Source organism: Lithobates pipiens, unplaced genomic scaffold, assembly GCF_037356315.1.
Source record: "Lithobates pipiens isolate NorthernLeopardFrog02 unplaced genomic scaffold, aLitPip1_a1.2 Scaffold_18, whole genome shotgun sequence".
In the NCBI taxonomy this organism is placed as follows: domain Eukaryota; kingdom Metazoa; phylum Chordata; class Amphibia; order Anura; family Ranidae; genus Lithobates; species Lithobates pipiens.
Window position 1 is genome coordinate 340,980,673 of NW_027507758.1, and position 14,111 is coordinate 340,994,783.

At 42.5% G+C, this 14,111-nt stretch overlaps 1 protein-coding gene across 1 annotated transcript in view; it reads right to left on the reverse strand.

Moving 5' to 3' along the window:
- DDX43 (DEAD-box helicase 43) overlaps positions 1 to 14,111 on the reverse strand; it is a 433,112-nt gene that overhangs the window by 383,430 nt on the left and 35,571 nt on the right. Inside the window, exon 3 of the mRNA XM_077490306.1 lies at positions 9,312 to 9,426. Coding sequence (XP_077346432.1) covers positions 9,312 to 9,426 — 115 coding nt within the window. The remainder of the gene's footprint in view (positions 1 to 9,311; positions 9,427 to 14,111) is intronic.

Below are 14,111 nucleotides of genomic sequence, written 5' to 3' on the forward strand. Positions count from 1 at the left end.
GGGAACAACAGAGGGGGAGGAAGGAAACCCGGCCCCATACTACCCCAGAGAAATGGTACCATTTCGAAGGGAAGGAGAGGCTGTAGGGCAGGAAAAGAAGTACAATCCAAAAAAATAAAAATAAAATAATTGCCAATTGAATACTGGAATTTATAATCTCAGTAAAGTTGAGTCATAGTGAAAAGAAGATTTTGAATTTAGGTCTTAAATGTGCACCTCGGAAAAAAAGAATGAACAAATTTGATGTGTATATTGATGCACACAAATTTGTTTGTACATGAAATATGAAAAAAAGTATTTGCTTGTCTAGAAGTGTCACTTGGATGACTCAAATAAAGTATCAATAGATAGCTGCCTGCGCAATAAGTCGGTTTTTAATCCTCAAAATAGCAATAATAATTTTATTGAAGTGTTTAAGAATATGGTGTCAAAAGACATCGAAGAACTCCCCTTGAAAAAAATAAATAAATAAATAAAAATAAATATCGAAGAACTCCCCTTGAAAAAGCACATTAATCCTGAATATATCAGGGAAGGAATAAAATCCCTGGAAGAGAAGGAAAATTGTTATCCGACCAACAGATAAAGGGGGGGGGGGGGGGGGGTGATATTGGAGAAGTCCTTTTATCACAATTAATGGAACTTTTAAGTGACCAGGTCACATATAAAAAGTTAGCATCAGATCCAGCTGAACAGTATAAGGATCAACTAAATTTGCTGGTTGAATGGGGTTTTAGGAATGGAGCTGTGAATATGAAAGGGAATTTATATCTTGATCCCATTTCATGCAGAATACCGGTAATATACACATTACCCAAGATTCATAAAAATGCTGAAATACCCCCAGCACGCCCAATCGTAAATGGGATTTGGTCAGTTACCGCCTAGACTTGGGGGAGTACTTAGACCGTCTCCTCCAAAAGTGTGAAAACGACTAGGGCCTATCTTAAGGACACCACAGACCTTCTGCGACTTCTGGATGAGGTTAAGGTGAATCCAACATGCACAACCTATTAGGGTAACTGCTGATATCTGTTCACGCTATACCATCATACAACATGACGCCCTACTATCACTTCATTGGGCATGGAGTAAAAGGGAAGATATACCACATGTGCAGAAATGTTTTTTGGGGAAGGTTTTAGACTTTATATGGCCCACAATTATTTTTGTGGGCAAGACCAGTTTTTATCCCCGCAGATTGGCGTGGCAATAGAAGCCAAGTATGCTCCCAGCCTCGCCAACCTGTTTGTGGCAGAATGGGAAGACAGACATGTGTTTAATGAACCTAGGCTGGAGTCGAAACTCTACCGGAGATTCATTGATGACCTCCTATTCATATAAGAGGGAACGGAGGAATCAGTGCTGAAGTTCATTGGACATTTAAATTGTAATAAACAGCATAGTATTGGACTATGCTGTTAGTGAGGATAAAGTGAACTTTCTGGATCTGTTACTCATGAAATCTGGGGCCAATATCAGTACAAAGGTTTATTTTAAACCAACCTGACAGAAATAGCCATTTGTCCATCGGAAGCGGTCATCACCCAGCTTGGATCAGAAATATTGCAAAGGAAGAGATGCTTGCAGTGCGCAGAAATTGCTAGTGTACTTGGTAGCAATTGTTTTTAGAAAGGGGGTATAAAGAAGATACCATTAATATTGATGAAATAGCAATACCACCTAGAGAACAATGCCTGAAAAAGGCATTTATTTTGTTAAAAATATCCCCCTAAAAATATATATAAATTTTTTTTTTTTTCCCTCCGTTTAGGCCGATATGTATTCTACATATTTTTGGTAAAAAAAAAAAAAAAATTTGCAATAAGCAATTGGTTTGCGCAAAATTTATAGCGTTTACAAAATAGGGGATAGTTTTATGGCATTTTTATAAATTTTTGTTTTACTAGTAATGGCGGCGATCAGCGATTTATATTGTGACTGCGACATTATGGCGGACACATTGGATATTTTTGACACATTTTTGGGACCATTGTCATTTATACAGCAATCAATACTATACAAATGCATTGATTCCTGTGTAAATGGCAGTGAAGGGGTTAACCAGGGGGTGGCTGTGTAGGGGTTAAGTCTTCCTAGGGGCGTGTTACTAACTGTGGGAGGCTGGGCTTTATGTTAGTGAACAATGATCTCTGCTCCAATCACATGGAGCAGATATCAGCGTTACTTGTTGCTAGGCAGCCGCCCCGTGAGACGATCGTGGGTACCCCCGCGCCGATCGAGTCCACGGGACCCGCGATCGGACTCACAGTGGTCCTGACATGTACGCCAATATGCCTGCCCGTGCCATTCTGCCGACATACATTGGCGTGCGCCGGTCAGGAAGTGGTTAAAACTACTTAAATGCATATATACATTTGCATTTATGCGGGACTATAGATTATATGGGACGTCGATAATGTGTCATAGAAATTAACCATATTAAGTTATTGCCCCTATGATCATTGTAAGCGGGGTCACACCTGATCTATTGCGGTCATGGGGACTCGGAGAGCACACACATGAGCAATAAAACTCGGAGCGCGTGTGATTTTGGGGGACTTACGCAAGGGGCATTTGAGACCGTGTAGCCCACCCCAATGATTAATAAAAACTACAAATTACTAAAGCGCAAATATGGGTTCCTAGCGAGACATACCTAAATTGTAAAAGCTGCAACTAGCTGTGACCAGTCAACGAAAATCAATAGTGTTATATATGAAATAGTGATACGCTAAAATAAATATCCCACCATATATAAAAGCGCATCTGCAAATACATCCCTATCAAAAAAGGGACAAACACACCAGTGCAATATACTGAATAAACCAAAACAAAAAAATAAATTATAAAAAGTGAAAAGAAAAATTCAAACGCCCCACTTAGGAAATAGCGAGATGTGGTGCTAGGTATTATGCGACTAAGGATACATTGCGTCAAACACATATACTGCATTTATTGGCATATAACACTCACTTTATCACCATGAAAATTGGGTGCAAATAGTGTTATACACCAATACTTAATTTTAGCTGCCTCAAAGTGGACAGGGAGGGGGTGGGATAAGCGCCATCAGATTACATACAGCGAGAATCTCCCGTTTCCTTGGCGGCCTCTGTAATAGGAAGTCCCGTCTCCTGGACCACTGTTCTGTCCATCATAGGAGATTCTCACTGTATGTAATCTGTAGTCACTCATCCTGGCCCCCCTAGGCTGCAGATGGGCATCAACCGGGCTACACTGATGGCAATGGTGAGGCTGCTGCCCTGACCCTTATTTTGCTTCAAAGCTAGCTCAAGACTCCCTCTGCAACTCTAAACAGGTAACCCAGGGGTGCCCAACCTTTTGAAGAGTGAGGGCCACTTAAGCGGCTTGGTAACCAGTCGCGGGCCACAATGAGGAGCGGGCAGATGACAGGTTCGTGTCCATTCTGCATATGCAGAGCGGACACGGACACAGCCCGTTCAACTCTATGGGCCCCATTATGCGATCTGCCCAGATGGAAGTGCACGGTTGCCATTCTGTTTTTATTTTTTTATTTTTTTTAGGCGATCAGATTTGAGGTAGGTGGGTGTAAACAGATAAAAGTCCATTTACATCTGCCTCTCCATACAGGTGAATGGAGGGTCTGATTGGATCGGACTGATCTTGTGAAAGGGGCCTGAGGCTGCTTTCACACCGACGCTCTAAGGTTCACCCACACTGCAAGTGCAGCGCAGTGCACCTGTGGCTTTCCTGCAGATAAGCTGCACTTTGCCATAGACTTCTATTATATCCTGCAGGTGTGGTGCACTTTTTGAAAGTGCACCAAACCCGCAGGTAATAACAGAAGTCTATGACTGTGCTGGTAACAGTGCTGGATCAGTTTGAAAGCAGCCCAGTAACCATTGCAGAACAGATATTCCCATATATACAATGTGATTTTAGTAATGTACCTTCAATAAACAGTCTTCCATTTAGGTATTTCCGGCTGTTGCTGTCCCAGGCAGAGTGCTTTTGGTATCACTTCGCCTGTGACAGAAGCCGGCGCAATACAGGAAGCATCAGCTTATGCGACTCCGCTGTCTCCACAGCCGTGCTTCCTCTACTGCCCGGCTTAATTCACATCACTGATGCTCTGGGATGGCGGGATCTAAGCTTGCCAAGCCGCCATCCCAGAATAGGAGGTCGCGGGCCACATCAGAGGGCTCCGCGGGCCATATGTGGCCCCCAGGCCGCTGGTTGGGCACCCGTGAGGAGACCTGTAAAACCATTTTTAAAGCATAGCCTGTGAAGATTTTTAAGTATGGAAGTTTGGCACCATGCCATGTGTGTGCACAATTTTAAAGCAGTTAGATTTTGATGGGTATCTATTTACTCGGCGTAACATCTTGCACATTATACAAAAAATTAATTTAAAAAAAATCATGCTAACTTTAGCTTTTTTATATGAAGGAAAAAAAAAAAAAAAAGAAAAAAATAAAAATAAAAAAAACACACATCTTGGAAAAACTAAAGAGGCATTGCACTAGATGGAGGAGCCTGAAGATGGCACCAGCAAGCCGGCGTTAAGCTCGTGGAGTACCCATATGTCTTAGCCTAGAGAATTCACATCCCCCCCCACCCCGGGTCATCTGCCTCCCCTGTACCCCTTGCTCTGTCAGTTGGTGGAGAGGCAAAGGGGCCACATATGCCGAGATGCCCCTAATGCAGTACTCTGTTCTGGGCTGGTAGGGGGCAGTAACCAGGGATGAGTACGAAAGACGCCAAAACAACGCAGCTCCCTGGGAAGGAGAGGAGAAACAGAGGGCTCCAAGCAGTAGCTGTGTGAGAGAGAAGTGGAGCCGGGGACCCACAGGAGAGAAGGGAAAACCACGTACTGAAGCATCAGCCTCACTCAGCTCATGGTCCCAAGGCCCCACTGCATCATAAGTCCATAGAGATTGTTCCATACAAATATTAACATCCCAACTGCCAAAGTGGTGAGTTTTTCCTTTTTATTACTCTTTTGCCAGTTATTTATACTGGGAAAAGAACAGTGACCCTATATACTGACCAATAAAGAGCCTACGTATAGGGGAGCCAACCTGTCGCATTATAACTATGGCGGCTGTTCCGGAAGCGCTTAAAGAGGCTTTAGCAGGCGCGCACCCACAGCGTGTACCGGAGCCAATGCGTTTGCCCGTGGCAGAGCGAGAACCAGGCTCTGGGTGTGTAAACACACAAATCCCAGTTCTCAGGAGAGTAGACAGATCATGAGCTCCTACTAAGTAGGAACACTGATCAGTCTTCTCCCCTAGTCAGTCCCATTCCTTCCCCCCCCCCCGTTAGAACACACCTAGGGAACACAGTTAAACCCTTCTTTGCCAATGACATTTATACAGTAATCAATGGCTATTTTTAGCTCTGATTGCTGTATAAATGTCACTGGTCCCACAAAAAAATAAAAATAAAATAAAAAACACCCATAAATCTATCCCCTAACTTTTGCGCAAACCGATCAATATACAGGGGGTCCCCAGGTTGCGAACCTGTTAGGGACTTTTCTCCTGTCCCCAAAAAGGGATATGGCAACTTGAGATGGAGCTCTGAGTCCGATATTAAACTGGGTTGAAGACAGAAGAAAAACTGGATACCCATGCACTAGAAAAACAAAGGAACAAAATGTAAAAAAAATAAATAAATGATAATACAAATTGAGCAGAGGAATGGAAGATCGGACAAATCAATACAGAAAGGAAAAAAATAAAAATAAAAAACAAACACAAACACAAACACAAACACAAACACAAACACAAACACAAACACAAACACAAACACAAACACAAACACAAACACAAACACAAACACAAACACAAACACAAACACAAACACAAACACAAACAAATCTGAGGTCTTTCAGGAAACAATCACAGGAAGAGGACTTACAAAGTACAAAGGATGTGCTTTGCCCATTACTAGGAAGGACAATAAAAACTTTAAAGACTGCATAGGATTAGAAAACCCCCAAATATGGCTGGGGAAATACCAAAGAGACACAATTGTGAGATTTCATAACTATAAAAGAACAGATCTGGGCGAAATTAAGAACAGATACCGTAAAATATGAAGAGGCAGTGCTCCAGATATTTGCAGATTTATTTCAAAAACTTTGGCAAGAAGATGACTTCCTAAACATCTACTAGAGCAAATGAGCTCACACAATACCATACCAGATACATACCAGGCTGATCAGAAATACAGAAAGAGAGAAGTACAGAAGATTAACCACTTGCCACCTGCCCACTGTCAAATGACCGCTGGGCGGTGTGGCTCTCGTTCTGGGTGGACGTCATAATGGCCTCCCAGAACGGTGTGCGCAGCTCGGCAATCGCAGAGTTGCTAGGACACAGCACGACCCCGATCTCTGTAAAGAGCCGCGGCCTTTTAACCATGTAATCGGCTGTGTCCAATCACAGGCGGTCACATGTAAAACATTGAGGCGCCGGTAATCTGCGCTCCTCGCCTCAAACTGACAGTGTGTGAGGAGAGAAGACCCAATCAGTGGTATCTCCTCGCAGAGAACATCTAGATATGTAATCAGGGCACTGATCAGTGGAATAAAAAGCCCCCACAGTGCCAGTAATCAGTGGCCATTAATGACGCCAGTCAGTGCTGGCCATCACTGCTGCCCATGCTGCCTCATCAGCATCCACCAGTGAAGGAGAAAAATTACTTAGTTTCGGTCAGTAAAATTCTGTAAATACGAAAAAAAAAGTAACTTTTCAAAATTTTCATTCATTTTTTCCCCAAAACAAAAAAACTCAGAAGTGATTGAATACCACCAAAAGAAAGCTCTATTTGTGTGAATAAAATAACAGTTTCACATGGTTACAGTGTAGCATGACTGAGCAATTGTCATGCAAAGTGTGACAGCGCTGAAAGCTGAAAAATGGCCTGGGCAGGAAGTGGGTGTAAGTGCACTGTATTTAGGTGGTTAAAGAACAGCTAACAAAAACATGCTTGAGCCGTGATCCAGACCTAGTCTGATCAACTGAAGTTCCAGGATATTACCCCGGAAGTCCGGATTCCACCAATGTCCAACCACCCCGAGCAGAGCTATTGGTGGTCACCCTGTTCAATACAAGGGGAGAAAGGATCTTCCTCATTGAAGAGCCAGAGAACAAAGCGACCAGACTAGGGAACCTCTGGTTTCCCGACTGGGCCGAAGCCAATTGTTCAGACCTTGGGTATTTGTCCCATCATGCCAGGATCTCCTTGAAGGAAGCCTGCATGGAACTTCGCCAATTAACTTTCCTCAAAAAAAGGGTAGATACCATCAGACCCAACACCCACATGTAGATCCGAAGAGGAGCCCACCTGTTGGATAATGAAAAAAAACATTGCATGCCACTTCTGGAATTTGTCCAGGGGGAAGAAACACGCTGGCCAGAGCTGAAGCCCAGTCAGGTTCAGATAAACAAACGTTCTTAGCTGGACCAAAGCAGACTTCTGATAGTATAGACGCCAACTGAAATCAAAGTCTGTATTTGAACTACGTTGCTCTTCTGGGTAATCGAGAATTCAGCGCAGATCACCCAAGTAGCCCAGGACCGTCAACCCCCACTGACTTAATCATGCCACATCCGGGCCAACACCCGAGCAGTGCCGGCCAAATCAAAAAGGACCACACCACGCGCCGATAATGCTCCACACCCACTGCAAACGGAGGAAGTGCTGGAGTCCGGCACATAACAGAATTCCTAAGCATTCGTGATGTCGTAGAAGTCAGAAAGTCCCCATGATGGAGTGCCACCACTGCGTGGACAAACTCCATCCTGAACTCCCGTACCCACACAAGACAGGTCAGGGCCTTGAGGTCCAGAATTAGATGTACCATGTCTTCCATCTTTTTAGACTGTGCACAGGTTTAAATACAACCCCGACACTGTTCCCAGCACAGGAACTGAAACAATCACACACCGCAGCAACGGGACTTGCACAGCCCCCCCATGGAGAACAGCAAGCAGTCTGGCGACAGACAACCATTGGAAGCACCAAACTGGAGGAACACAGCCGGAAAACTATCTTATAACCAAACAACGTTACATGAAGTCAGAGTAGCCCCCCAAAATACATGTCGAAGCCCCACTGAGGCAGCAGACTTGGCAACCAGGGGAACTGTGACCAAACCGCAGCGCCTACCCAATAGGTCCCCAGCAGCAAAGGCATTCTGCTCCCCCCCCCAGGTATGCCAGCTGGGCCCTTAGAAGCCAGAGATTCCTCTATTGGAGCCATGGTTGCCTCTAGCAGCCTAGAGACAGAGGGTTCACTTCTGAAGGGGGGAAGTCCCCAAAGGGCCGCCTTACTGCCAACGCGTTTTGGAAACGCAAAAGGCACTTGGACACTCCGTCTGCATAGACAAATTTGTCAAAATAAGACATGGAAAGGGGGTGGGGTGGGCCCCCCCCCCCGTGGGCCCCCCCCCCTTTCACCACATAAGACGGTTCATCCAAGAGGGTACCGGCCCTCTGCTGCATCGCCCATCTTGAAAGGTTCCCGCACAGATGTAACAAGTGCGACAACCAGCGCCCCTTTGAGCCCTTCTGCAGACATCCACATTTCCTGACAGGATAGGGAACATGGCCACCAGCCCACAAGGTGGCCACATCCATGCGGCAGAGACACATAGGATTGTTCAACAGGGGAGGTTTAACGCACAGGACCAGCTCCTGTACAGTGGGGCTAGGTAGCAGCCAACCAAGTGCATAGCTGCGGTCTGCACACACTCGCTGGCCAGACTGGGGTGCTCGTGGACCAAGTTTCCAGTCCATTTCCCATCCGTTGATTGGAGATCTCACCGGAAAAAAATAAAAATAAAACACACACCACACACCTGAATATCTAGAGTATGGAGGGGATTATATACTGACCAAGGACAACCCATGATAGTGGCCAAGTGTTATGTTTTGCCTAGTGCTACTCCTGCGGAGGCGATATAACCCTATTGTTATGAATAAAGAAGGCTGTCTCAATGAACGAATGAGAAATGCATTTTTATTCATATTACAAGGAATGTAAAACTTCTCCTGGTAATATAAAAAAGTGAGTGACAAGGGGTAAAAAAAAAAAAATATATAAAAAAAAAAAAATATATATATATATATATATATATATATATATATATATATATATATATATATATATATATATATATATATATATATATATATATATATATATATATATATATATATATAATAAATTTACTAGCTGTAAAAATTGATTAATATTGCAATAAAAAAAAAATAATAAAAAAAAAAACAAACAAACACACCACAGAGATAACCCACCTTTTTCTCCTCTCTCACATTTCTCTACAATCATCTTTATCAATGCTTTGGCTTTATCTTGTTGCTCACTGCTTCCAAATATCTTTACTTCAGTGTCATAATCTTCTTTTATAATCTTAAGATTGATTAAGAGAGTGTCAAAGATAAGTTGCAAGGAAAAAAAAAAAAAAGAAAAATCACAAGAAAATGTGTACATATCAGGGTGGATAAAAAATAAAACCAATAATTTTTTTCTTTTTTTTTTTTAGATAAAATTTTGATAAAAGTCGAATTGGATTTTAATAAAACTCTTATCAATTATAAATTCTATATAAAGATAGTTTTCCATTTAAGATACAATAATTTAGTTTATTCAGCATGAAATGGAGCTTAGTTATTTAGCATGAGGCTGTACATTCTGCAATATTTCCATTTTTTGGTAAACACATTCAATGAATCCAAGCTCTGCAAGCTGAGATAACATCATGCACTGCATTGAAGCATTCACACAATTTCACAGTAATCATGATATAAAACAAAGTTCAGGAACATTCCTTTAGCCCGTTGTTATGCAAATTTATGTACACTACAAACTGTAGGATTGAATCGGTTCCGATATCACGGTTTTACCAACCTGACAGCTTATTCTAAATAGGAAACCATTTTGTTTGCAAATATTAAAGATTCTAACTACCAGCAAGAATGAGTCCTTACATTTAAAGAGCACCTTTCATTTGAGATCCATCATAGCAGCGCCTGTTAGCGGGCACCCACTCACCCACTGCTGGCATGTCCCTCACCTGGTTGTGTCACTGCCACATCACCAGCCATTGCATTAAAGTGAATGAGACTATTGGCGAGTCAACAGCTGTTCAGAGGAGGAGCCGCTGTGGGACAGATGACAGCTGCTCTTTAAAAATTATGATTTAAAATAGGAGTGGATTTAAATCTCGTTTTAGATCATGGTTTAAACAGAATCCACCCTAGTACATATTAGGCAGGAACTTTAAAAAAAAAAAAAAAAGGCAAAGTCTACAATATAGAAACAGCGCAGGGAAGCCAACTAAACTCCCATTTTCTAACAAATATTATCACTGGCAGCCTATTAGAACTAGACTCAGTGAATGAACATAAAAAAAAAAAAAAAAAAAAGTACCAGTTACTTACCAGTAACTGTCTTTCTGGGAAATCTTCCAGGACGGCACACCTGAGAGATGAGAGGCTCCTCCCTACAGGAAACACAATCAATCGACAGCTGTTTTAAGTCCCCACCCTTCCCCTTGATCCTCAGTTTGTAGAGAAGTAACTCCTGAACCAGGTTCACAAGGGAAATCATTCCTCATAGGTACTCACCTTCTAGTGTTCTAGAATTTTCCCTCCTCCAACGGGCGGGAAGTAGGCCTGCCGTCCTGGAAGATTTCCCAGAAAGACAGTTACCGGTAAGTAACTGGTACTTTTCTCAAGTCATCTTCCAGGACGGCACACCTGAGAGGATAAACAAGTACCTCAGGCCTACCTTAGGGTGGGGCCACTGCAAGACCCTCTTGGCGAACCTTGGCTCTGCAGTAAGCTTTGCCTCCACTCCATACGCTCATATGCTTGATGAAGGCATCTTAGCTGGATCATGCGGCTGATCTGCAGGTCTGCTCCACAGATGTTCCTGCCTTTTCCGCTTCAGATGCAGTATCTAGGTGAAATGGGCTCTTAAAAATGGAATCAGAAAACATGTTAAACTTGTAGGTTAGCAATGTTGCCTATCTCACACATCTAACAACCATGGCCTATTATGCCTGTAGGTGCTACTTAGAACCACTAAAAAGATAAGAGACCTGTGTAAGACAAGGACACTACATTAATCAATAAGAGGGCCTGTCTTAACACTATCCTGTTGAGGGAAATAAAACTGCTTCCTTTTTATCTTTATGTCAGCAAAAGACTAAAGGGAAGCCTACTTAAGGGAAATGGATTAACAGAAGCTTGAACCCTGGGTTTAAGGCATGCCCAATCCATGTCCTTACTTACGCCTGAGAGCCTTCTTCAGGAGATTAAAGTCCATAGCAGGAGTAGACTACCCATATTGCTATGTCTAGTTTTGCTAAAAGGGCAAAATGAAGGCCATGCACCGAGCCGAAACCTATTCGATCGGGTATACATCTTTATACTTCATCCTCAGGCCCTAATACTCCTCTGAACAGAACTCTCCAAGTTCTTACTAAACAGGGCGATTCATTATCCCCTTCCTCCAGTGTCCCATAACCCTACAGGGCTTCAACCCTAGGAAATGGTTCTGGCATCCCTGAATGCAAGTGGTCAAGGTTTTCTGACATGTGGCATCTGCAGCCCGAACTCCTGGCCCCTCCATGGAAAAGAAGGCTGAAATACAAAAAGGTGATACATGCATTATTAATATCACAAATAAAATGATCATAGATTGTGGGCACGGCACAATAGATTTAGACAGAAAGGACACAAGCATAGACAACAATGTTGTGTGCCTGAGTGTGACTAGCTAAACCAATATATCAAATATGGGAAGAGACCCAAATCTGAACCTCAATGTAGACAAACAGTCCTCACAGTCTGGTTTTCTGATGTGCTGCCAAGACGTAAAAACATTAAGACTCAAGCAAACCCTAAATGCTGCGTATTTCTTTAGTGCAGCTAGCTAGGTCATAACTGATATATAAATACAGAAAGGACAGGAACCCCCTTTACTGTTGTGCTTTACCTATGTACAGCAAAACAAGGCTATAAATATAAAGACAGAAAGACCCAAACTTCTATGTTGTGTATTTCTGACAAACCACCACAGTTATAAGATTAATATGAACACCAACTCCCGTGTTGTGCATTTCTGCTATGCCACAGGGTAAAATATGGAACACAAGACAATCCTTTCTGTCATGCACTTCTGTAGTGTAGTTCAGATAGAACCAACACTGAGAAAGGACACAAGCGACCTGCAGCATTGTGTTTTTCTGAAACAGAAAGCACCAACAAGCTTCAATCCTGAGTATTTCTGCTGTGCAACAACATAAAAGCAGACACTGAGGAAAAAGACAGATAGCCTTTACAGCTGCAATCTTTCTGGTCTGCTGCAAAATAAAACAATATCGCCACGATGAGTATTCCTGCTGTGTAGCAAAACCTCAATCAGAAGGGACAGATAAGTTTAGGGTTCCCACACCCGTGCGACCCAACCTGCGACTTGGGACTGCAAGACGCATGAGAAGTCATATACTATGGCTTCCAATGGGTACCATTTGTGTCTGTGCGACACCAGCAGTCCCCGATTCCTGGATCCACAGACCTCAAGATTACACAGATCGCAGGGAAAAAAAAAAATAGCAATTTTCAGGTCGAACAAGTAAGGGGTCCCCAATGCTGTGACTCCCTGGAGGATTGCAGCCAACAAACCCCTGCTGTGTATCCCTAAGATGCAGAAAGGTAGATCCATGAGAAACACTGCTCACTGCTGTGCCTGATATACAAACGATAAGGCAGTAAATATAGGACATACAGGACACACACATTCAATCTTTGTGTATGTCTGATGTGTAGTAATATACCAATACTGAGCAGAAAGGGCCACCATCCTCAATGTGTCTCTCAGCTGAGCAGCAAAAACAAAATCAGAAAAAGACAAGCAACCTTCACTGCTGTGTCCTGATATGCAGCCAATAAGGCAGTATTATGCAAGACATAAAAGGACAGACAACCTTCAATCTTGTATATGTCTGATGTGCAACAATATAACAATTCTGAATAGAGATAGCACATCCATATTGAAGCGATTTGGCTTTGCGACTCCACATGTCAAATCGCATGGCTAAAATCAGCACACCACCACTTTGTGGTGCTACATGGATTACCAAAGGCAGTATATGTACTACACCTGGCAGGGGTTCAATTTGTATTCCTGCTATGTAGCCCAACAAATTCGAACCATCAATTTTCACTGCTGCCTTTCTGATAAGGCAGTAATACAGGACACAAAACCTCACAGACCTTAATGCTGTATAAATCTGATGTGCAACAATAAAAAACACTATGAATAGAGATAGCACATCCATATTGAAATGATTTGTCATGCGACTCAACATGTCAAATCGCATGTTTAAACTTGGCAGCCATTGCCGTTAATAGCACTGTCTGAATCAGCACAATGCCACGCAAATCAGGACCATCAGACTTCACTGCTGCCTTTCTGATAAGTAACCAACAAGGCAGTAAAACAGGACACAAAGCCCCACAGACAGACCTCAATCTTGTGTATGTCTGATGTGCAGCAATATAACCACTATGAGCAGAGATGTCACCAGACTCAATGATGTGTATTTCTGCTGTGCAACACAAAATCAGAAAGTACAGACCACCCTCACTGTTGTATTTTTCTGATCTGTAGCCAAACAAAGCAGTACCTTTAGTACAGGGGTTGACAAATTTGCTTGGAATCTAGGAGCCAGCTTAAAAAGTTAGGAGTCTCCAAGTCATTGCCCATAGCTCTTAGGAGGGACATTTTATTTATTTTTTTCAAATGACAATTTTTTTTCAATTGCATTTTAGTGTAAATATGAGATCCGAGGTCTCTCTGACCCCAGATCTCATATTTAAGAGGACCTGTCATGCTTTTTCTATTACAAGAGATTTTTACATTCCTTGTAATAAGAATAAAAGTGACACAACATTTTTTTTAAAAGAACAGAGGGAAAAAAAAAAAAAAAAAAGTTAAAATAAAAAGAAAAAATAATAATTTTTAAACGCGCCCTGTCCTGCCCGCATATAAAATCGGTGTTCGAACCACACATAGGAGGTAGCGCC